The sequence below is a fragment of the Pseudorca crassidens genome, chromosome 13 (genome assembly GCF_039906515.1).
Source record: "Pseudorca crassidens isolate mPseCra1 chromosome 13, mPseCra1.hap1, whole genome shotgun sequence".
Taxonomy (NCBI): Eukaryota; Metazoa; Chordata; class Mammalia; order Artiodactyla; family Delphinidae; genus Pseudorca; species Pseudorca crassidens.
Window position 1 is genome coordinate 46,839,630 of NC_090308.1, and position 22,855 is coordinate 46,862,484.

A 22,855-nucleotide genomic window follows, 5' to 3' on the forward strand; every position below is an offset into this window, starting at 1 on the left:
ATGTTGAGGTAGGTTCCCTCTGTGCCCACTTTCTGGAGAGTTTTTCTCATAAATGGGTGTTGAATTTCGTCAAAAGTTTTTTCTGCATCTATTGAGATGATCATACGGTTTTTATTCTTCAATTTGTTAATATGGTGTATCACATTGATTGATTTGCGTATATTGAAGAATCCTTGTATCCCTGGGATAAATCCCACTTGATCATGGTGTATGATCCTTTTCATGTGTTGTTGGATTCTGTTTGCTAGTATTTTGTTGAGGAATTTTGCATCTATATTCATCAGTGATATTGGTCTGTAATTTTGTTTTTTTGTAGTATCTTTGTCTGGTTTTGGTATCAGAGTGATGGTGGCCTCATAGAATGAGTTTGGGAGTGTTCCTTCCTCTGCAAATTTTTAGAAGAGTTTGAGAAGGATAGGTGTTAGTTCTTCTCTAAATGTTTGATACAGTTTGCCTGTGAAGCCATCTGGTCCTGGACTTTTGTTTGTTGGAAGATTTTTAATGAAAGTTTCAATTTCATTACTTGTGATTGGTCTGTTCATATTTTCTGTTTCTTCCTGGTTCAGTCTTGGAAGGTTATACGTTTCTAAGAATTTGTCCATTTCTTCCAGGTTGTCCATTTTATTGGCATAGTGTTGCTTGTAGTAGTATCTTAGGATGTTTGTATTTCTGTGGTGTCTGTTGTAACTTCTCCTTTTTCATTTCTAATTTTATTGATTTGAGTCCTCTCCCTCTTTTTCTTGATGAGTCTGGCTAATGGTTTATCAATTTTGTTTATCTTCTCAAAGAACCAGCTTTTAGTTTTATTGATCTTTGCTATTGTTTTCTTTGTTTCTATTTCATTTATTTCTGCTCTGATCTTTATGATTTCATTCCTTCTGCTAAGTTTGGGTTTTGTTTGTTCTTCTTTCTCCAGTTCCTTTAGGTATAAGGTTGGACTGTTTATTTGAGATTTTTCTTGTTTCTTGAGGTAGGCTTTATAACTATAAACTTCCCTCTTAGAATTGTTTTTGCTGCATCCCATAGGTTTTGGATTGTTGTGTTTTCATTGTCATTTGTCTCTAGGTATTTTTTGATTTCCTCTTTGATTTCTTCAGTGATCTCTTGGTTATTTAGTAACGTAGTGTTTAGCCTCCATGTGTTTGTGTTTTTAACATTTTTTCCCCTGTAATTCATTTCTAATCTCATGGTGTTGTGGTCAGAAAAGATGCTTGATACGATTTCAGTTTTCTTGAATTTACTGAGGCTTGATTTGTGACCCAAGATGTGATCTATCCTGGAGAATGTTCCATGCGCACTTGAGAAGAAAGTGTAATCTGCTCTTTTTGGATGGAATGTCCTATAAATATCAATTAAATCTATCTGGTCTATTGTGTCATTTAAAGCTTCTGTTTCCTTATTTATTTTCATTTTGGATGATCTATCCATTGGTGTAAGTGAGGTGTTAAAGTCCCCCACTATTATTGTGTTCCTGTCGATCTCCTCTTTTATAGCTGTTAGCAGTGGCCTTATGCATTGAGGTGCTCCTATGTTGGGTGCATAAAAATGTATAATTGTTATATCTTCTTCTTGGATTGATCTCTTGATCATTATGTAGTGTCCTTCCTTGTGTCTTGTAAGATTCTTTATTTTAAAGTCTGTTTTATCTGATATGAGTATTGCTACTGCAGCTTTCTTTTGATTTCCATTTGCATGGAATATGTTTTTCCATCCCCTCACTTTCAGTCTGTATGTGTCCCTAGGTCTGAAGTGGGTCTCTTGTAGACAGCATATATATGGGTCTTGTTTTTGTATCCATTCAGCAAGCCTGTTTCTTTTGGTTGGAGCATTTAATCCATTCACATATAAGGTAATTATCAATATGTATGTTCCTATGACCATTTTCTTAATTGTTTTGGGTTTGTTTTTTTTAAAATTAATTAATTTATTTATTTTTGCTGTGTTGGGTCTTTGTTTCTGTGCGAGGGCTCTCTCCAGTTGTGGCAAGCGGGGGCCACTCCTCATCACGGTGCATGGGCCTCTCACCATCACGGCCTCTCCCGTTGGGGAGCACAGGCTCCAGATGCGCAGGCTCAGTACTTGTGGCTCACGGGCCCAGTTGCTCCACGGCACATGGGATCCTCCCAGACCAGGGCTTGAACCCGTCCCCCCTGCATTAGCAGGCAGATTCTCAACCACTGCGCCACCAGGGAAGCCCTTTGGGTTTGTTTTTGTAGGTCCTTTTCTTCTCTTGTGTTTCCCCCTTAGAGAAGTTCTTTTAGCATTTGTTGTAGAGCTGGTTTGCTGGTGCTGAATTCCCTTAGCTTTTGCTTGTCTGTAAAGCTTTTGATTTCTCCATCAAATCTGAATGAGATCCTTGCTGGGTAGAGTAATCTTGGTTGTAGGTCCTTCCCTGTCATCACTTTAAGTATATCTTGCCACTCCCTTCTGGTTTGTAGAGTTTCTGCTGAGAAATCAGCTGTTAACCTTATAGGAGTTCCCTTGTATGTTATTTGTCATTTTTCCCTTGCTGCTTTCAATAATTTTTCTTTGTCTTTAATTTTTGCCAGTTTGATTACTATGTGTCTCAGCATGTTTCTTCTTGGATTTATCCTGTATGGGACTCTCTGCGCTTCCTGGACTTGGGTAGCTATTTCCTTTCCCATGTTAGGGAAGTTTTCGGCTATAATCTCTTCAAATATTTTCTTGGGTCCTTTCTCTCTCTTCTCCTTCTGGTACCCCTATAATGCGAATGTTGTTGCATTTAATGTTGTCCCAGAGGTCTCTTAGGCTGTCTTCATTTCTTTTCATTCTTTTTTCTTTATTCTGTTCCTCAGCAGTGAATTCCACCATTCTATCTTCCAGGTCACTTATCCGTTCTTCTGCCTCAGTTATTCTGCTATTGATTCCTTCTAGTGTATTTTTCATTTCAGTTATTGTATTGTTCATCTCTGTTTGTTTGTTCTTTAATTCTTCTAGGTCTTTGTTAAACATTTCTTGCATCTTCTCAATCTTTGCCTCCATTCTTTTTCCGAGGTCCTAGATCATCTTCAGTATCGTTATTCTGAATTCCTTTTCTAGAAGATTGCCTATCTCCACTGAATTTAGTTGTTTTTCTGGGGTTTTATCTTGTTCCTTCATCTGGTACATAGCCCTCTGCCTTTTCATCTTGTTTATCTTTCTGTGAATGTGGTTTTTGTTCCACAGGCTGCAGGATTGTAGTTCTTGCTTCTGCTGTCTGCCCTCTGGTGGATGAGGCTATCTCAGAGGCTTGTGTAAGTTTCCTGATGGGAGGGACTGGTGGTGGGTAGAGCTGACTGTTGCTCTGGTGGGAAGAGCTCAGAAAAACTTTAATCCCCTTGACTGTTGATGGGTGGGGCTGGGTTCCCTCCCTGTTGGTTGTTTGGCCTGAGGCAACCCAACCCTGGAGCCTACCTGGGCTCTTTGGTGGGGCTAATGACAGACTCTGGGAGGGCTCATGCCAAGGAGTACTTCCCAGAACCTCTGCTGCCAGTGTCCTTGTCCCCATGGTGAGCCACAGCCACCACTCCCCCCGCCTCTGCAGGAGACCCTCCAACACTAGCAGGTAGGTCTGGTTCAGTCTCCCCCAGGGTCACTGCCCCTTACCCTGGGTCCCAATGCGCATACTACTTTGTGTGTGCCCTCCAAGAGTGGAGTGTCTGTTTCCCCCAGTCCTGTCGAAGTCCTGCAATCAAATCCCACTAGGCTTCAAAGTCTGATTCTCGAGGAATTCCTCCTCCCGTTGCCAGACCCCCAGGTTGGGAAGCCTGACGTGGGGCTCAGAACCTTCACTCCAGTGGGTGGACTTCTGTGGTGTAAGTGTTCTCCAGTCTGTGAGCCACCCACCCAGCAGTTACAGTATTTGTTTTACTATGACTGCGCCCCTCCTACTGTCTCATTGTGGCTTCTCCTTTGTCTTTGGATGTGGCGTGTCTTTTTTGGTGAGTTCCAGTGTCTTCCTGTTGATGATTGTCCAGCAACTAGTTGTGATTCTGGTGTTCTCACAAGAGGGAGTGATAGCACATCCTTCTACTCCGCCATCTTGGTTCCTATCCCACAAAAGTACTCCTAGCTCATTTTTATTACCTTTAAAAGGATTTTTTTTTTTTGTGGTACGCGGGCCTCTCACTGTTGTGGCCTCTCCTGTTGCAGAGCGCAGTCTCCGGACGCGCAGGCTCAGCAGCCATGGCTCATAGGCCCAGCCGCTCCGCGGCATGTGGGATCTTCCTGGACTGGGGCACGAACCCGTGTCCCCTGCAGGCGGACCTCAACCACTGCGCCACCAGGGAAGCCCAAAAGGATATTATTTTAAAGTCATCTGATCACCATCTCATTCTTTGACTATTTTAGCTTCCTTTCCATCCCTGTCTTCCTCTCCATCCCTACTCCCACCACTATCCTTGCTGACATCAAAATCCAGATGGATGAGTCCACCAGCTCTCAGACCTCCGGTTCCTTGAACTTCTGTCCAACAAGCTTTTCCTCCCATCCACCTCTGTAATCCCTGGTATGACCAGACCCAGATCTTGTCATCACTAAGAATGCCTCTCCCAAATCCCAGTATCAAGCACCTCCCTCCCTGAGCACCACCTCTTATCTCACTTACTCTAGAAGGCACACTCCACCAATTCTCTAGCCACGGCAAAACCTCCTCCATCTCATTTGCCATTCCTTCCTTAAGCTAAAATTATCAGTATAATCATTCTTTGCAAACACCCTTTACTTCCATACTTACCTCTTCCCCTATTGTACTCACCTGAGAATTCTAATCCCTTAACCCTGTAAACCCAAGTACCCTCAGCATCGTGGCCACACCAGAGAAGCCAATATGACTGGTGGGAAACCCACCTCCCCTTCTATCAGTCTGGCTGGTGAATTTGCTTCATGCTTTGCTGAAAATTAGGAACAAAGAGAGGATAATTCCCCTCATCTTCCCTCCCCAAAGCTACCAGTCTACCTGCATGTGTATCTACACTTCTACCTTCCTACCTATTATAATTAGTGAAACGTCCCTTCTCCTGTCAAAGTTTAATCCCTCCACCTATGCTCTGAATCCCATCCTTCCTCTGCTCAAAAACATGGTTGCTGGGTTTCACTCCCAAACTGTGCCCTCTCTCTTCTGTTTTGCCCAATTCTTACTCTTTACTGAATCATTACTGCCAACATAGAAACATACTCTAGTGTCTCCTACCTTTTAAAAATTAAAAAGAAGAAAAACCCTGCTCACATCCCCTCTAATCTCTGCCCCATTACTCTGCTTCACAGCAAAACATCTCAAGAGTCATTTACAGTTGCTGTTTCCACCTTCCAGCCACCCGCTGACTACTGTACTCAACCCACTCCAAGTGGGATTCCATGTCCCTTCACTGAAACTATTTTTGTCCAAGTCATTAGCGACCTCAACATAGCCAAAACCATGGTTGTTTCTCTCTCCTCAGCTTTATTAGCCCTGCCACTAATTACCCTTCCCTCTATTTTTAAACACTTGGAGCTCCTGTCCTGGGTTCTCCAATACCCCACTCTGATTCTTCTCCTTCCTCCATGGCCATTTCTTCCCAGCCAACTTTGATAGCTTCGCCTCTGCATGTCCACTACGTGGTAAATATTTTAGGCTCTGCAGGCCACATAAAACTGTTCTCCCTTATTCTTCTTTGTTTGGTTTGGCTTGATGTTTTTTAGAACTCTTTAAAAATGTAAAAAATATTCCTAGTGGGGAGCTATATAAAAATAGGCCTCAGACCACACTTGGCCCTGGGCCATGTTGGTCCCTGCTCTGGATAATGAATGGCTCAGTGCTCAGTCCTGGGCCCTTTTTTCTACTTATACTGTCTCCCTAGTTGATCGCAATGAATCCCATGACTTTAAAGAACAATTAGATGCATGATTCCACAATGTGTACTTCTAGCTCTGAGACCTCCACTGAGTTCCAAGCTTCTATATCCAAATGCATACTTGACGTTTTCAAGTAAGAACTCAGTGTGGTATGCAGCTAAATCACAATTTCATCTACCACTTAGGTGTGTAATAGGCATATCAAACTTAACATATTCTGAATAACACCCTCTTCCCTAGTTTTACCTAGCTCAGTAACTGGAACAATCCAATTGCTCAAATCAAAATTCTGGAGTCCTTCTTGATTTCTCCTTTCCCCTCACCCCCATTTCAACAAGACCTGTTGGCCCTACTTCCAAACCGAATCCTGATTTCTGACCACTACCCTCTTCTCTGCTGCTACTCTTGAGTATGAGTCCAAGTCTCCTCATCTCCAGTATGGACTTCTGAAAGAGCCTCCTACTGATTCATCTGCCTCCACACCTGCCCCTCGAGATCCATTCTCTATGCAGCAGCAGAACAATCCTTTAAAAACATAATCAGATAACATTATTTATCCCACACAAAACCTCCAGTGATACTTAAAGTAAGAAACAAACTCATGCTACATGGCCCATGAGGCCCTAAGTGACCTTACTCTGGCCCACCTCTCTGACCTCATACCCACTCTCTCCCTCCTCACTACACTTCAGCCCACTCCTGTTCATACACTCCAACTCCTCCCTGTTTTTCAAACACACCATACTTTTTCTTGCCTCAGGACTTTTGCACCTGATATCCCCAGATCTTCAAATGGCTAGTGTCCTTGTGAACATTCAGTCCAAGTAGCTCTCTTGCCCTCAGTCACTCTCTAACCCATCGCACCTGTTATCTTTTTTTTTTTGCGGTACGCGGGCCTGTCGCTGTTGTGACCTCTCCCGTTGCGGAGCACAGGCTCCAGATGCGCAGGCTCAGCGGCCATGGCTCACAAGCCCAGCCGCTCTGCGGCATGTGGGATCCTCCCGGACCGGGGCACGAACCCGTGTCCCCTGCATCGGCAGGCGGACTCTCAACCAGTGTGCCACCAGGGAAGCCCCGTACCTGTTATCTTTTATTCAAAATATTTTTTATTCCCTGAAATTAGCTTGTTCATTTATTTAATCACTTGTTTTATTTATTATTGTATATTCCCACTAGATTGTAAATTCCTTGAGAGTAGAGACTGTGTTCATAGCTATGTGTTCTATATCCTGAAAGAGTACCTGGCACATAGTGGGTACACAATGAATATTTGTTGAGCAAATTAATGAGTAAAGGTAGAATATCCATGGTATTTTTTCTGCTTATACAACTAAAAACTTTTTTTTCACAGTATTGTTCCCCAGATGACCAACCAAATGGACTATACCCTTAATACTGTAGTTATAACATAAACCCTATGTGCTAGGAACTATGCTACATTCTGGGAGTATAAAAATAAATTAAACATAGTCCCTGCCTTCTAAGATTATATAATCTGGTGGGTGGAATAATAATGTGAAATCATAACAGTTGTGTGGCACGTGGATAATTGAAATATGTGGCAACACAGCTCACCCTAGAGAGGTTAGAGATGGCTTCATAAAGGAAGTGGTATCTGAGCTGAATTTGGAAGGATGAGTATAACTTTTCCAGGTGGATCAGACAGAAAACAAAGAGAAGTTACTCCAGACAGAGAAAATATGTGAAAAGGCACAGGTGCCAGAAAAAATTACGGAGCATGAAAACAACAATCAGTCAAGTTTGGACCATGGGATGCGGTTGTGTGGGAAGTGGTAAGAAATGATGAAATTAGTAAGAGGAGGAGTCAGTTGCTGAAGCCTCGCTTAGGAATTGGATTTGTTCATGCAAAGCAAGTGGCTGATTTTGAGAAGGGAAATTATATGATCAGATTTGCTTAATAGAAAGTTCACCATTCCTGCAAGGTGGTGGAGAATGGATCAGAAGACTAAAAGGGTGGGTTCAGAGAAAGGCGTTAGATCGCTCAGACAGGAAAGGGCTGAGTCTAGCCCCTAGGAACACCAGCTTTGAAAGTCTTCTGCCTGGCCAGAGAAATAGGAAACCAGGAGAGAGCAGCATCACAGAAACTGGGGGAAAAGAGGGTTTTAAGGCAGAGACTGTGACCAGCACTGTCACAAACCAGAGACAGATCTGGTAAATACAGGAAAGTGTCTAATGGACCTGGCAGTATGGGGTCTGACGTTGGGAACCTTGGGGCAAGAACCATTTCTGTAGTGAGCACTTCATCAACACAAGAGAAGAAGCCGCAGGGGAAGCTAGAGTCAAGTAATTGTTTGTTTGTTTTTTAGTAGGAACTTAAAGCATATTTATATCTGAGAAGAGCCAATAGCTAGGGAGCAAGAAAACAGAAAACAGGGGCACTGAGAAAATAGGGGAGCATGCCTTGTACAGAAAAGGAACACTTTTCATCTTAAAATATGAGGAAGATGTAGCTATAAGTAAGTGTATAGGGTTGGCTGGGGAGGGAGCTGGGGGTGGTAGCAAAGAGTTGGGGAAACTCCTGGTTGTCGGTGTTGGAGGCTCTTAGGGGTTATCAAAAAATGGTACCCCTTTCAGCACCCAAGTTCTAAACAAGTTGAAAAATAAACAGTAAATATTACAACCAAGAATATCACCTTTATTTCAGCTAAACTGAGGGTGTGGCTTCTTAAGAGATCTCTTAGCCAAGTGGGATTGCTGATACTCAATCCCAGAATTAGGCAGGTCTGCCCAAGGAGACCAGCAACACCGCAGGGTTCCTGGGGCGGGGTGGGGCTTCTCCCCAGGACAGCTTTTGCTGTGTGCAGGAGCACAGGGAAACTCAGCTTTCTGCTAGCTGCTTGCTCCCAAGAGCAGAAGAGTGGAGTTGAGCAGGCTCTGTATAGTTATCCCCTAAATTGACCAAGCAAATAAACCACTCCTCCTCTCAGGGCAGAATACGGAAAAGGTGGAAAGGCCTGTAGTTCCACTAATTGAGCTGCCTTCATAGGGAAGGAACATCACATTGGGAGCTGGAAAAAAGTGTTCCCACTAACAGTTAGCTTATGTCTTCTAAATAAAAAAGAAAATAAAGTGACCTGATGAGAATCGGAAAGGGGTGGGGGAAGGAATTATTATTGGCTTTGGAATGGTGACAGTGTTTAGAGTCACTATGTGAGTGACCGGGAGAGCGAATTCTTTTCAGCGTTGAGGGCCCAGCCAAGGCTGAAAGTCATAGGTTTGCAGCAGCATCCTGTGTGTGGTCTTTAGCTAAGATCATAGGTCTACTGTTGAATTGAAAATTAAGAGAGGTCATGTTACAAGGTGAGTGTCAGGGAGAGTAGTCAGCAAAAGAAATACAGCTGAGAGGTCAGATAAGATGAGAACTGAGTGATACCCATTAGGTTTAGTAACTCAGAAATCATTAAGTGAATTTCTGTGTTGGTGGAGTATTGAGGTAAAATCCAGACTGGAATAGGTCAAAAGCGTGAATTTAAAGGTGATGAGATAGAGATAGCATGCATATACACTTTTTTTTTGGGGGGGTGTCTATTTTGCTATGAAAGGGATAAAAAAGTAGGGTAATAACATTAGGGAGAAGTGTGGACAATGGAGGGTTTCTGTTTAGTTTTCTTTTCGGATGAGAGATGGCAGAGCATGTCTGAATTGTAGGGAAGCAATCAGTAGAGAAGGAGTTGAAGATGCAAGTAGATAAATATCTATGTATAACCTTTTAGACTCTTGTAGATCTGTCCTGAAACTTACTGAACTTCATAGTAAGGAGGAGTAGAGATTATCTTTGGTGCTCCCTGGGAAAAATATTTTAAGTCCCTCTAAATTCAGTTCTTTTTTAAATATTTTTAGAATGCATCAGGGATTTATGCTGAAATAGATGGAGCCAAAAATGAACTACAAAGAAAACTATCCAACCTAAGCAACCTCAGTCATGATTTAGTTCAGGAGGCTGTTGACCATGCACAGAACCTTCAACAAGAGGCTGATGAACTGAGCAGGTAATATCCTGGTTTTAGAAATGCAAACATCTTTATAGGCTGAGTAATTTATTTTTATTCAATTTCACATGACAGGGTTGCTGGGATACAGTGTTAGCAGTTTGGTTTTAGAGTTGGGTTTGCTTATTTGTTTTTCTGTTTGTTGGTTGGCTAGTCTGAGAGCCAATTATTGTTTATTGCAGTTGTTTTGGGGAGACAGTTTTTCGATTTTAAAAAATCTGTCAGATTAGAGATCTGTGTTGTGGGAGGGGTAGTTCTGTTCCACATTATTGATAAGATAACCTAACACATTTTAGTTATAGGGATATAACTGCTGCCCAAAATAGTATCAAGTAAATCAGATCCTTCTGCAAGGTCTAATTCTGCCATCATCACCTATTTATTTCAGAGACAGCATTAGCTTTCCACACCCAAGTGTCTTAAGTAAAGCTGGTTGGAAGTTGGCAATACGTGGAACTTGTGGCAGATACTCCAGCCATTCCCCAGTGCCCAGCAGGAACTATTTGATTTCAGCACCTATTAAGAGAAAAATCAATTGATAATTTTCCTCGCAGTATCTAGAAGAGACTCCTAAGCACTCATTTAATGTTAATTGAAATGTACTAAAAGACTGGCATTGAATTCATGACCCTGAAAAAATAGGTAAATAATGAGATCATTATAGAGAAAGATTGCAAGTCTGGCAATTAGAAACAAGTATTGTGAAGGTCATGAATAAAATAAGACCCAGTATTCACTTCTGTTCAAAACTTAAATCACCTTTTTTTCCTGATTGCCAAGGGCAGGGGTGGGAGTGCGGATGGAGAGATCATGGTTAAAACCTTGGTGTGTGAGATGGTGTTGTATCCAGCTCAGTGTCATGCTCCCAGGGAATGTGCTTCTGATCAAGCCAATAAAATGGAACTTGGAGAAAATACTAGTTTTGGTAACAACTGTATTGGTAGATTATTATTTTTGAGATTAATTCTGTGGCCCTCTTCGTTGTTCTTTTGTCATTTAGTAACTACATCCCATTGAATGGGATCCCAACACAGACCTTCTCAACCCTGCAGCAAACAGTGTTCCAGCTAGAACTTCTAAGGAAGTTACCCCATGCTTTACATGAAACATAATCAGAAATATCAATCACCCTGAAGTCCCTTTTTTACGTTTAGCATATTTCTGACTACATATATTCAGGAAAACATCCAAATTTATAGACGTCTTCCCTTCAAAATGTGAATATTCTTCAGCATCTATCTGGTGTACCCAGTGGTTTGCATGTTTTGCCTCAAACAGAGATAAACATAATTCATCAAGAAGCTTCCATTTCAAAAGCACATCTTTATTTTCTATATTGATGTAGTACCTGTTTTGTGCCTAGTAATGAAAACAAAGTAAATAAAGGCTTTTTGTTTCAAGCTCTTTGATATGTCCGCTCACCACTCTAGCCAGCAAAATTTTTAAATATTAATAAATATTGGTAACATTTTATACCTTTTACCCCTTTCTTTTAAAACTTCCTCAGGTTTTACTCTCTGTGCCATTTCTGAGAACAGGGGGTTGTGGGGAGATTTAAGTAGCAGGCATTTGGATCAGAATTTCCTCTGCAGAGCAGGGCTGCGTTATGACCTTCATGGGCCATAAAAATTTTTTTTTAATTATATGTCATTACTACATAGGTATAAAGGCTAATGTAATCATTATTGTTATCCTCATTTTTTTCTTCTGATTTTAAAAAAGTTAACATGAAAGCATCTTTGTGGGCCCCTGAATGGTTGTCAGCCCTACTGCAGAGGAGCCAGAATGATGGTGAACTCCGACAAAAAAGAAGAAAGTTGCCAAGAAAATAAAGAGGAAGTTCCTCTGAGCCTAAGCCGGTGTACAGGGACTGAAACTGGTTGGAGGAGGCTGAGAAACAATTGGCTGAGCTCAGTAGGTCAGGGTGGTGTGAAGAGAGGAGCCAGTGTAGGATCTGCAGTGTCATGTACTGCATCACAGAGAATCTTCCGAGAAGTTACTGATGAATAAAGTGATACTAGTCAGAAATTTCTGGAATTGGGAAAACAGTATGGAACTGGTGGATTTAAGACTGAATAAAATTAAGACAAAGGATTTAGGATGAGCTGCAGAAGAGGGGGCTGGAGTTTGTATTATAGAGGAAGAAGTGTTTGTCAATAATATGAATTATTGTGTGGATACACTTACAGTTTGAAATTTCCATTTAGGAAATGGTTTAGGTATAATAAATCCTGAGATTTACTGGATGGCAGGCACGGAACCAAGCATTACACATATTTTATCCCTGTTAGACCTCATATGAATCCTCTGAGGCACATACTGTTATCAGCCTCTACGTGAGGGTGTCCAGTGCATCATGGGTATCAGTAAATGTTAGAGGAACCTTACAGGGGCCAGAAGGGACAAAGGCAGAGAACATGGTGTCAGGGCATGGGTGGTTGTGAGATGAGGATGTGCACTTAAGCGGGGGCAGCTGGGCCTCAGGAGTGAGACCTTAACCATGTTTGCCCTGGGCAAGCTATGCACCCTTCCTCAGAGCCTCAGCAACTTTTATCGAAAAAAGGAATAACAATATCAACTTCATGGGTGTGGTAAGATTTAGAGACATAATATATGAAATGGGGCTAGCCCAGTATCTGTACATGATGCTCAATATGTTTTATAACCTTTCTTAAAGAAAAATGTGATCTGTTATATAAAAGGAGGAAAAAAGATTGAATAGAGTGAAACCAACTAATATTTAACACCAGCTGAGGTTATGCACCCTCTCCAAGGGCCTTAGTTTCTTTGCCAGGGAGGGAATAACAATGCTGATTGGGTAAGCAGCAGGTGGGGATGATTGTGGGTTCATTCTTCTGCCTGACTTCACCAGGTAAACAAACTCTTGAGTAAAGAGGTGCAGATGCTGTTTTTAAATCAGCATTTCCTTTCCCTGAGGCTACTGCCAGGCAGGCAGTTGCCAAGCAGCCGAAACAAGGTGAAGCCTTGAGGGAACCAAAAGTAGAGGAATGAAAAGAAAATGTGCCCTTAGGAAAGGCAGCTCGGGAAAACCTTGCCCAGCCAGGTACTTTAAATAACAGGAAGGAAGTACCTTTGGTCCCAGAAGTACTCCAATCAGGCCCTAAAAATGGCCCTATTTCTCAAGGAGGTAAGAAGGAGAACTAATGCCACGTTTGTTTATTAACAGGAATTTGCACAGTTCAGATGTGAATGGGCTGGTACAGAAGGCTTTGGACGCTTCAAATGTCTATGAAAATATTGCCAATTATGTTAGTGAAGCCAACGAAATGGCAGAACAGGCTTTGAACATCACTGATCGAATTTATGATGTGAGTATTCCCTTACTTTAACATTCATTTCTATGTTGCCTTTTCCTGGCTTATGACTTTTCTGTTTCCTAATGTCATCTGTTGAGCTTCCAATGTAATACAAATGGCAGAAAGGGCAGGAGAACTAAGAAAAGACCATTTTATTTATGTTATGAATGTTTTCAGTAATGCAGGTTCTTCAAGATGTGTCATACTCCAATCAGCAAATGCCAATTTCTTTGACAGCTTTTTTAAACCAAAGTCCCTGAATAAAAAATATTTAAGACTTGTTCCTGCTGATAGAAAAGACACTTTATGCATACATTCAGATTTCCTCAACTCAAAAATTGTTTATTCAACAGCTTTTTCATGACAAGCACTTTGGTGGGCCCTTGGCCAAGCACTATTCCAAGTTCACTGAATTTTCCTCAAAAACCATTTATCTTGAAAATGTCAAGGATATTATTTTCTCATGTTCACATTTGACCTTGATTGTGAGCTATGAAAATGAAGCTGTATGTATTTTGCTTGGTGTTTAGCAGATAAACTGTATCATTTAAATCCTAGAATGATGAAAAGTTGATTTCTTCTGCTGTCATTCTTACTCTCTCCATCCAATTTCCTCGTAGGCTGTGAGTGGGATTGATACGCAAATCATTTACCATAAAGATGAGAGTGAGAACCTCCTCAGTCAAGCCAGAGAGCTGCAAGCAAAGGCAAATTCTAGTAAATATTTTCTTTCCTGTCTTCCTTCTGATTTATAGCTGCTTCCCTCCTTTCACACAGTTTCTGCATATAAACAGAGGTTTCAAAATGAGAGGATTAAAGAATAAATTATATTTCATCTGAATAATAAAAAAGCAAGTATTAGATATTTTCAAATAAATTGTGGTTTAAAAAAATTCCATGTAGTAAAATTACATGGAAACATATAGTTATCCAATATATAGTGGATATTCTTGCTAATCAAAAAGGCTAATAGAAACCTACTATGAATGCCAATTTTCAAGGAGATAGTACCATAAAATACACTTTAACACTAAAATTATATTGCACATAATGTAACCTTCCTTGAACAATTCAGAAGGCCCTTTAAAATTTTACCATGAAGGGATGGGTCAGCACTGTGAGAGTCAGGAGGACAGGGTACCACAAAGCCATCTGGTTTTTTGCACTTTCTTGTAGTTTGTGTTATACAAGTTTGCTGTATTTAGGACAAGCCTAATGACCATATGGAAAAAAGCACTTCCAAAGGCTGGTATCTGCACCTGCTAAATCAAGCACATCCCAGAGTGGGAGAGGGAGGAAAAAATAAAAGTGAAATCATTTCAGTTAGTTTTGAATCTTACGAGTTACTCTTGAAAACAATCAAACTAAGAATTTTACTAAACCTTACTCATCTCTGAGGTAATGAGCTCATTCCTAAGGATATTAGAGCATTGACTAATGAGGTTGGAAATCCATTATCTAGCTAACTTGTACCACCTAAAAACAAAGACCAAGTTTGAAACTGAAAATTTCATGTGATTTTATCAAAGCAATTAACCTGAAGTCTAACTGTACATTTTCTCTCTTTTTTAAATGTAGAGCCATTATATAGAGAACATAAATGCATTTGTTTTTCATATGCAGACTATTTAATTACCATAAAGCAGCTATTATCTGAGTAAACAGACAATAAAAATGCTGTTTCTTCATTCTAATTAATTTATTATACAAGTTTAGTCTTAAACATGCTCTTTAGAAAAGAATTAGAATGTTAGCAGTAAAGAATTAGAATACTTATATTAAAATATTTTTGGATAAATGTTGTCATATGTATGTATTGCTTTTGTTTGTGAAGACCAGAGTATGTGGGTCTTCACGATGCAGTGACTTAAATATTTTATTCTCCTTGATAATTTGCAAAGTATTTTCTCAATCCTGTCATTAATGATTTGTTGAACCTCATGAAAGCAATTTTTCTATTCTGATAATGCTGTCTCTTCAAAGTTCCATATTTTGTGTGTAGATAAATCTCTCTGCTTTGGTCTCTGAATATTTTTCAGATCTGGTCACCTATTTCATAACCTTGTTTGGTTAAATCCCTTCATATGTTTATTTGCCAAAGGGACACTGATGGGGAGTTAGGACTATGTGGATCAGAACTTGCCTCCCTTTAGAAAATATTCATGTTTGTAATATAAATTCAGATTTTCAAATTGAACCATATTTCATCTATTGAGTTACACTGTAATTTCAGATTACTATTAATTCATTTCCAAATGCATTTCAATGATCAGTAATCTTTATTTACCAGATTTCCTTTTTTTCATTATCTATATCAAATAGCCATCTGTAATAAACTCAGGAAGCTGCTGTCTTTTAAAATCTTCTACTGAATTACTTTGTAAAATGAAAAATGTCTATGTAAGACAGTGGGTTCCAAATAGGACAGACTTTTTATGAAGCATTTCTTCTTATAAACATCCAGCCCCAAATAGACATTCTTTCTCCTATTTTATCAAAAACTCCAAATACAGTTAAATATATTCTTTCTCAGTATATCAGCCAGTGTTTTTTGCAGTAACAAAACCCAAAAGGAAGAGCTGAATAGATTGCTTGTATTACAATATTCAAAAATTGAAACTAAAAGAGGGAGAGAGGGTGCAAAACAACAACAAAGTATGTTTAAGACCCTCCTTGAATTCTGGGAAATTATTGGCACTACCCAGAGGAAACAAGAAAGAAATGCTTGTACTTTGGTTACATTGTACTTGGTACAAGTACATTGACAGAATCAACTAAGCATCACCCATATATACCCCTTATGTACATGTATGGGGAAAAGATAACTGAACAATAAACCAAGCACACCAAGACTGTATAATTGAAAAGAGACAGTACACCATGGGAGGGTATATATTTGCAAGCCCATTGGAGAGAAAGAAAAGAAGGGGAAGTGAAGAAATTATTTTTTTGTTTGTCAAGATACATACATTTCCTGATGCTTTGGAAGTAAACAAAGCATGAAACAAGAATTCTTGGGAAAGTTGATCCTTCAGTTCAGGTGACAAGATATTACATCATGACTTTTTTAGATTTGTGCCAAGGTAGCCCCAGTTAGGGTCTATGCTACAAGTACATTTTCAAGAATAATTTTTTAAGAAAAAGACTAATTATCAAAACTGATGCAAGAATGAATAGAAAATCTGATAGAACTGTATGTACATACATGTGTATAATAAATCTAATCAGTAATTAAGCCCTCCCACAAAGAAATCTCAAGGCTCATATGGCTCCACCAGTGAACTCTCCAAAACACTTAAAGAAGAAATAACACCATTAGTACATAAATTCTTCCAGAAAATAGAAAAGGAGGAAATACTCTCTTTTTTCTATGAAGCCAACAAAATTTAGATATCAAAACCTAAGGACGGGGGCTTCCCTGGTGGCGCAGTGGTTAAGAGTCCGCCTGCCGATGCAGGGGACACGGGTTTGTGCCCCAGTCCGGGAAGATCCCACATGCTGCAGAGCGGCTGGGCCCGTGAGCCATGGCAGCTGAGCCTGCGCGTCCGGAGCCTGTGCTCCGCAACGGGAGAGGCCACAACAGTGAGAGGCCCGCATACCGGAAAAAAAAAAAAAAAAACCTAAGGACATTATAAACAAGGAAAAATATAAGCCAAATTCTGTCTTAAACAGAGATGTGAAACTCCTAATCAGGATATTAGCCAATCAAATCTAGCATACATAGAAATGGTAATACATGACCAAGTTAGGTTTATTCCAGGATTTCAATGATATTTTAACATTTAAAACATCAGTAGCAATTCACCACATTTACAGAACATAGGAGAACATTCATATGCTTATCTCACTACATGCAGGAAGATCATTTAACAAAACTCACTACCCACTCATATTTTAAAAAAACTCATAGCAAACTAGGAATAGAAGGAAACTTCCATAATTTAATAAAGAATAATAAAATAATATTCAACAAACCAATATTCATACTGAAATATTGAAAGCTTTTCCATTAAGATTGGAAATAAAATAAGGATTCCCCACATTATCAATTCAATGTGTAAATATCCAGTTTAATTCTATGTAAAACAATTAGAAATTAACTGTTTTTAAAATAACACCATTTGCAATAACATAAATTACCTAGGAATAAATCTGATGCAAGATGCTAAGATCTTTACACATAAACTATAATACACTACTGAAGAAATTAAAAGATGATCTAAATAAATGGAGATAAAAATGAGAATTTAGATCTAGGGAAGAATAAATAAAAACTGTGTTCATTAAGTGGAAGACTTGAATTTGTAAAAATAACAGTTTCTGCCAAAATTTATCTATAGATTCAATATAATCTCATTTAAAGTACCAGAACTGTATGTACATATACAGGATGCTTTTAGAGTTTCTTTGGAAATGGGGGTGGACGGTGGTAGGCAAGAATAGCCAGCACAGTCTTGAATTAAAAAAAAAAAAAAACCTAGAGGACTTAAACTACCCAATACCAAGACTTAAAACTGTACAAAAATTAAGACAGAGATACAAAAAGATATAGAAAATTACAATACTCTATCATTTCTTCTGAATAAAGCTTAAAAATAGACACAACTAACGGGCAGAGATAGGATTCAGAATAGTGGTCACCTTTGGGTAATCATGGAGGTCCCAGGAAACTGTAACGGGCTAATAATGCTTTTAAAAATGCTTTTCTTGACCTGGGCGCTGGTTATATTTTGTGTTCAGTTTGTGAAAACTCATCAAGCTGTACACTTATAATTGTGTACCCTTTTCTAGATGTGTGTTGTGTATCAATTAAAATTTATTAAAACAATCAAGAAAAAATAATTATTCTTATCTAACCAGTTATCACCATAAGTATAGATAGATCTTTTCAGCTCTTTATCAATCGTGCTGCTCGTAGTTGTTAGTCACAGCAGTACTATATTTTTCAATCAAAAAAGTTAGCCATTATCTGTACATCCGTATGAGTTACTTTATGACATCCTAAATCACTCCGAAGCAGTGTTACAAGTTTTCTGCAATCCTTTACCTCTGAGTTGAAATGCCGCTTTCCAGAATTGGTGTTCTATGTTATATTATATTCAGAATATTGCAGATGACTTAGTGGTACAAACCAGAATTTTCCTTGTTGCAATGGAGATTTCTTTCCTGGCGTCTTTGCCCTACTTGTACTTTTTTTGGCTTCTTCTCCACAGGCAATGACGAGGCAGTGGCTGACACCAGTAGGCGTGTGGGTGGAGCCCTAGCAAGGAAGAGTGCCCTCAAAAACAGATTAAATGATGCCATTAAGAGACTACAAGCCACAGAGAGAGGTGAGGATCTCAGGGAGAACTTAAGGCTCATCTGTTTGTTCACTAGTATTAAGGTAAACCTTTGAGGAAAGAGTAGGTGATTCTTTGCTTATTAATCTTTTTATAAATAAATATTGCTTTCTGATGACAAAAGAAACTATGTTTTTCTCACTCACACACGCACACACATACACACAAAAGTCCTGGAAAATAATAAAAGCTGTAGTCACATCACCTAGGAGTGACGATTAAATTTGAGAGCATTTTCCTCCAATCTTGCGTGTATGTGTGTGCGTGCACGCATGCATGTCAATGAGATCATGATGTTTATACTATTTGGTAACCTACTTTCTTGTGAACATCCTTTTTCATTAACAAATATGCCCTAATTTGGTTATTGGGTTTCTCTGGCCCCAGCAGTAAACAGCTGCTCTCTGTTACATGCCATGTCGTTCTTATAGTGCAAGCAGGGAGACCACTGAGCCAGAGAGAAAAACAAGAGTGCTCATGCTGCCTAATCTGGAACTACAGTGCTATCTTAGAAAGATGTGATTGGGCGCATAAGTGCCTTTCCCGGCATAGTGAAAGTTAACACATTGCTGCTGGATGTGGTGTTTCACTACACAGAGCAAATTCAGCTACAGAACTACAGGATGCCAAAGCCCTGGCCGGAAGGGTGTCATCAGCATCATCAGAGCTACCACATGCTAAGCACTGGGCTGTGTTTTACAAACATTATCTCAATGTGGGAAAGTATTGCTGTTGCCTTTAGGCTGATGTGAACCCTGAAGCTTGTCAAGGTTGGGGAACTTGCTCCAAAAGGCACAGCAACAAAAAGAAGCAGACCCAGGATTCAAAGCTACATCCATCAGAGTTCAGAGCATGTGGGGTTAAGTTAAATGTTTCTCCAGTTAAAAATAATTAAAGCTACAACCTCACCTGAGTGATTTTTAATTGTTTTTATTACAGAAATAATACATGACCATTATAGAAAAATAAGAAAAGAGAAAGAAGAGAAATCTTTTATAATCTCATTACCCAGGAAAAAACCGTTTTGTTGTAAACTTATATTGGTTTTATTTTAAATATATAACTTTTAAAAATTTCACTATAGATCTCTTTTGAAACTTGCTTTTCTTATTCAAAAATACCTTTCCTTATCAATTTACTTCTGTACTAGAGCATCATTTTTATGACAGAAGCTGCCCCACAAAGAAGAAAGTGATATTTACAATGAATTTCAGACATAGGCGTTTTATGAGTTAGTATCTAATATGCATTTTCTATAGCTTCCTCACCAGGTCTCTAATCTGAAGAAATACTACTCTTTTTTTTAAATTTCCCTTTAATTTGGAAATGTTTTAAATGAACGACATGATTTTAATGAGACTTTAGAGTCTTCCAAGCTCACTTGTTAATACTATTTACAATATTCTAGTGCACCTGACTTACACCATAATTAACATTTATTTAAAGATCTCGGTTTGGCTGAAAAACCTGAATTTGAGGTCTCTTTCATCCCAGTGATGAAATGGATATTCATGACCCCATCAAATGTCCTACTTCTTTGCAAAGTAAATGTCCTTGTGCTCTGTGTGAAGGTGACGCTCAGCAGCGCCTGGATCAGTCCAAGCTGATCACCGCGGAAGCTAACAAGACCACAATGGAAGTCCAGCAGGCGGCCGCCCCGATGGCTAACAGTCTAACCAACTGGTCACAGAATCTTCAACATTTTGACTCATCTGCTTACAACACTGCAGTGGACTTTGCCAGAGATGCAGGTATCACTTAGTAACTTCACAATTTGCATCCAATTGAGGAATTGGCCATTAAACCCTACACATCTTTTGTTAAGAAGCAATTTTTTTCATTCAAGTTTTAGATTGGAATATTGTAGAAGTTAGCTTAGAAAAGGATAAAACTTTTTGCTCAGTTCATCTATCAATATATATGTATGTGTGTGGACATAGGAAATATATGTATTTCCCATAAATAAACACCAGACAGACTGGTTGAGTTAATTTTTTTCTACGTGAAATAATGGTAACACTTGTTTTTATCAATGTAAGATTGATTCTTTGGGGAAGAAGGGCAATCACCTGTTAGAATAAATATGTTAATAAAATATTGGTTTGCTTTTAGGAAAAAAATTTACTAAACAGCACTGCTGTTACTAAACATCATTGCTTTTTCCTTACCTGAGTAAAGCAGGTTATTACCAACAAGTACTGAATATGGCCAAATATAACTTCAGCTTCCCATTAAGAAGTAAAGTCTGTTAGCCAACTTGAATATAAATATATAGTAATGAAGATGAAATATGTTGATATCTATCTAATTTAGTTATACATAGATATTAAAATCACATATTACTTGAGAATTATTTTCCAGTCTCATATTTTTATTCCATCTTTTCGTACCTCCTAAATATCAATGTCTTTGTCATGATTAGAACTTCCAGTTCTCCAGAATGGTTTTGCAGACCGTTTTCCCTTCACTTTCATCTGGATTAAGAACCAACTTTTTAAATCCACGTATGGATTTGTCCATCGCTAGAAATTTTATCCCAGGGCACAATATCCATTCCTGTAACAGGAAGATAGCTCTTTTATACTCATCTTTTAAGTATATATTCATGAGCCCTCCATGTAACCACTCAATTTCTTTTGAAACTTAATCTTTAAAAAATTTGCCTACATGATATCCAATATTTACATTTGTAAAGATATTGCCTCAGGAATATTTACTAAATTGGTGTTAATTTTTTTTCCTCCTTGTTCAGTCCCATCAGTGATTCCAGTAACCATCTAGGACTAACACTGATTGTGTGCTTTCCTCAAATAGCATTTTGTGGTTCAAAACAAAGTAAATGAAAAAGCATACCATAATATGAGACTTCATAAAGACTCTAAAGTGGCTCCCTTTCTCTGAGAGAATTGAGGGTAGAGAAACCTGTTTTGTACACATTTTCATAATCAGCATTTAATGTAATGCTTTAAACATACTTTATTGCCTCTGATGTTGAAGACTATTATACTATAACAATAGCCATTTTATAGCATAGCTATTGTGGTCAGTGATCCAAATAACAAATATTTACCGCTGTATTAACAAATACACTACATGATAGTAGCTATTATTTACCTGATTTCATTCCTTTTGCTGGAGAAGCACCTTGTTTCCTAAGTACAGAAAAGAGAAGTTTCCTAGGTCCTCACTGACATATTCTCCTGAATCTGAATTTAGTTTGGCTCCAGGAAGAGGCTTGCTTTTGTTCAGCTGCTAATGCTCAGTGACCATGCCCTACCCTTAGATACGAGTTTGCCCAAAGATATTTATTTTCAAGTCCAGTGGTTTTCAAACACTAGTGTGCATCGGAATCACCTGAGCCCCACCTCCATGTTGCTGGTCTGGGGACCACACATGGAGAGCCAGTGCTCCAGTCCATGAAACTTTGGAGAAAGTTACAGCATTCTCTGTATCTGGGGTTCTTTCATCAAGCTGTATCCTTATGATTTGTGCTCTTTTCTCTGTGTGTGTTATACATCCCCCCTCCCCACACAACAAAACATAACCTAAAAAGTCAGTAAGATCTGCTCCTACCATCACCTTTGTCTGGGACCATAAACCATGGCTGCCCCTCACCTTGGCACAACTGCCACTTCTCTGGATGCTCCCTTGTTTCTTCCATCTAGCTCTGCCTCTGCTTGGACCACTGCAGTGGCACTCTGATATGTGAACAGGCATTTTGGAAAACAAGATGCCACCTCCTTTTGCCCAGCATTCCTTTTGACCTGTTATATCAGTTATATTAGAAATGCAAGCAGAACTTGTGCTATATAGTGAAATGAACATCTGCATATTTGTCATGGGCCCTGCCCTTTAGAAGTGGACATTATATGTCAGCTTGCTCTGCATACAACTTATAGTTCAATATGTATTATAAATGTCACAAGATAGGAACTGATTGTGCTTTGGGCTTAGCTACTAATTTTTCAGAATTAAAAATAATTTCTTATAGTTCTACCAGAAGTAACCATGTATTTGTTGTCTCTTCATCTCATTCCTGAAGTAGACTTAATACTGAGGTATGTACTCAAGTGATTAATTTTTATTAACTGCAGTTGGAAATCTGACAGAAGTTGTCCCTCAGCTCCTGGATCAGCTTCGCACGGTAGAGCAGAAGCGGCCTGCAAGCAACGTTTCTGCCAGTATCCAGAGGATCCGAGAGCTCATTGCTCAGACCAGAAGCGTTGCCAGCAAGGTAACCAGTGAAAGGAGTCGTCATCAGTCACTGGGTGATAATGATAGCGTGAGGCTGAGCTCAGGCTCCTTGGGCAGCTTCCAGAGCTGGAAACTTTCTACTATATTATCCAACTTGGTAGCT

General features: G+C 39.2%; 1 protein-coding gene across 5 annotated transcripts in view; it reads left to right on the top strand.

The window, feature by feature from the left end:
- The window catches only part of LAMA4 (laminin subunit alpha 4), a 152,159-nt gene that overhangs the window by 93,980 nt on the left and 35,324 nt on the right, over nucleotides 1-22,855 (top strand). For all 5 annotated transcript variants that reach the window (XM_067702317.1, XM_067702320.1, XM_067702319.1 and 2 more), the window contains 6 exons: nucleotides 9,694-9,842; nucleotides 13,030-13,171; nucleotides 13,780-13,876; nucleotides 18,373-18,489; nucleotides 20,070-20,249; nucleotides 22,593-22,732. In XM_067702317.1, coding sequence (XP_067558418.1) covers nucleotides 9,694-9,842; nucleotides 13,030-13,171; nucleotides 13,780-13,876; nucleotides 18,373-18,489; nucleotides 20,070-20,249; nucleotides 22,593-22,732 — 825 coding nt within the window. The remainder of the gene's footprint in view (nucleotides 1-9,693; nucleotides 9,843-13,029; nucleotides 13,172-13,779; nucleotides 13,877-18,372; nucleotides 18,490-20,069; nucleotides 20,250-22,592; nucleotides 22,733-22,855) is intronic.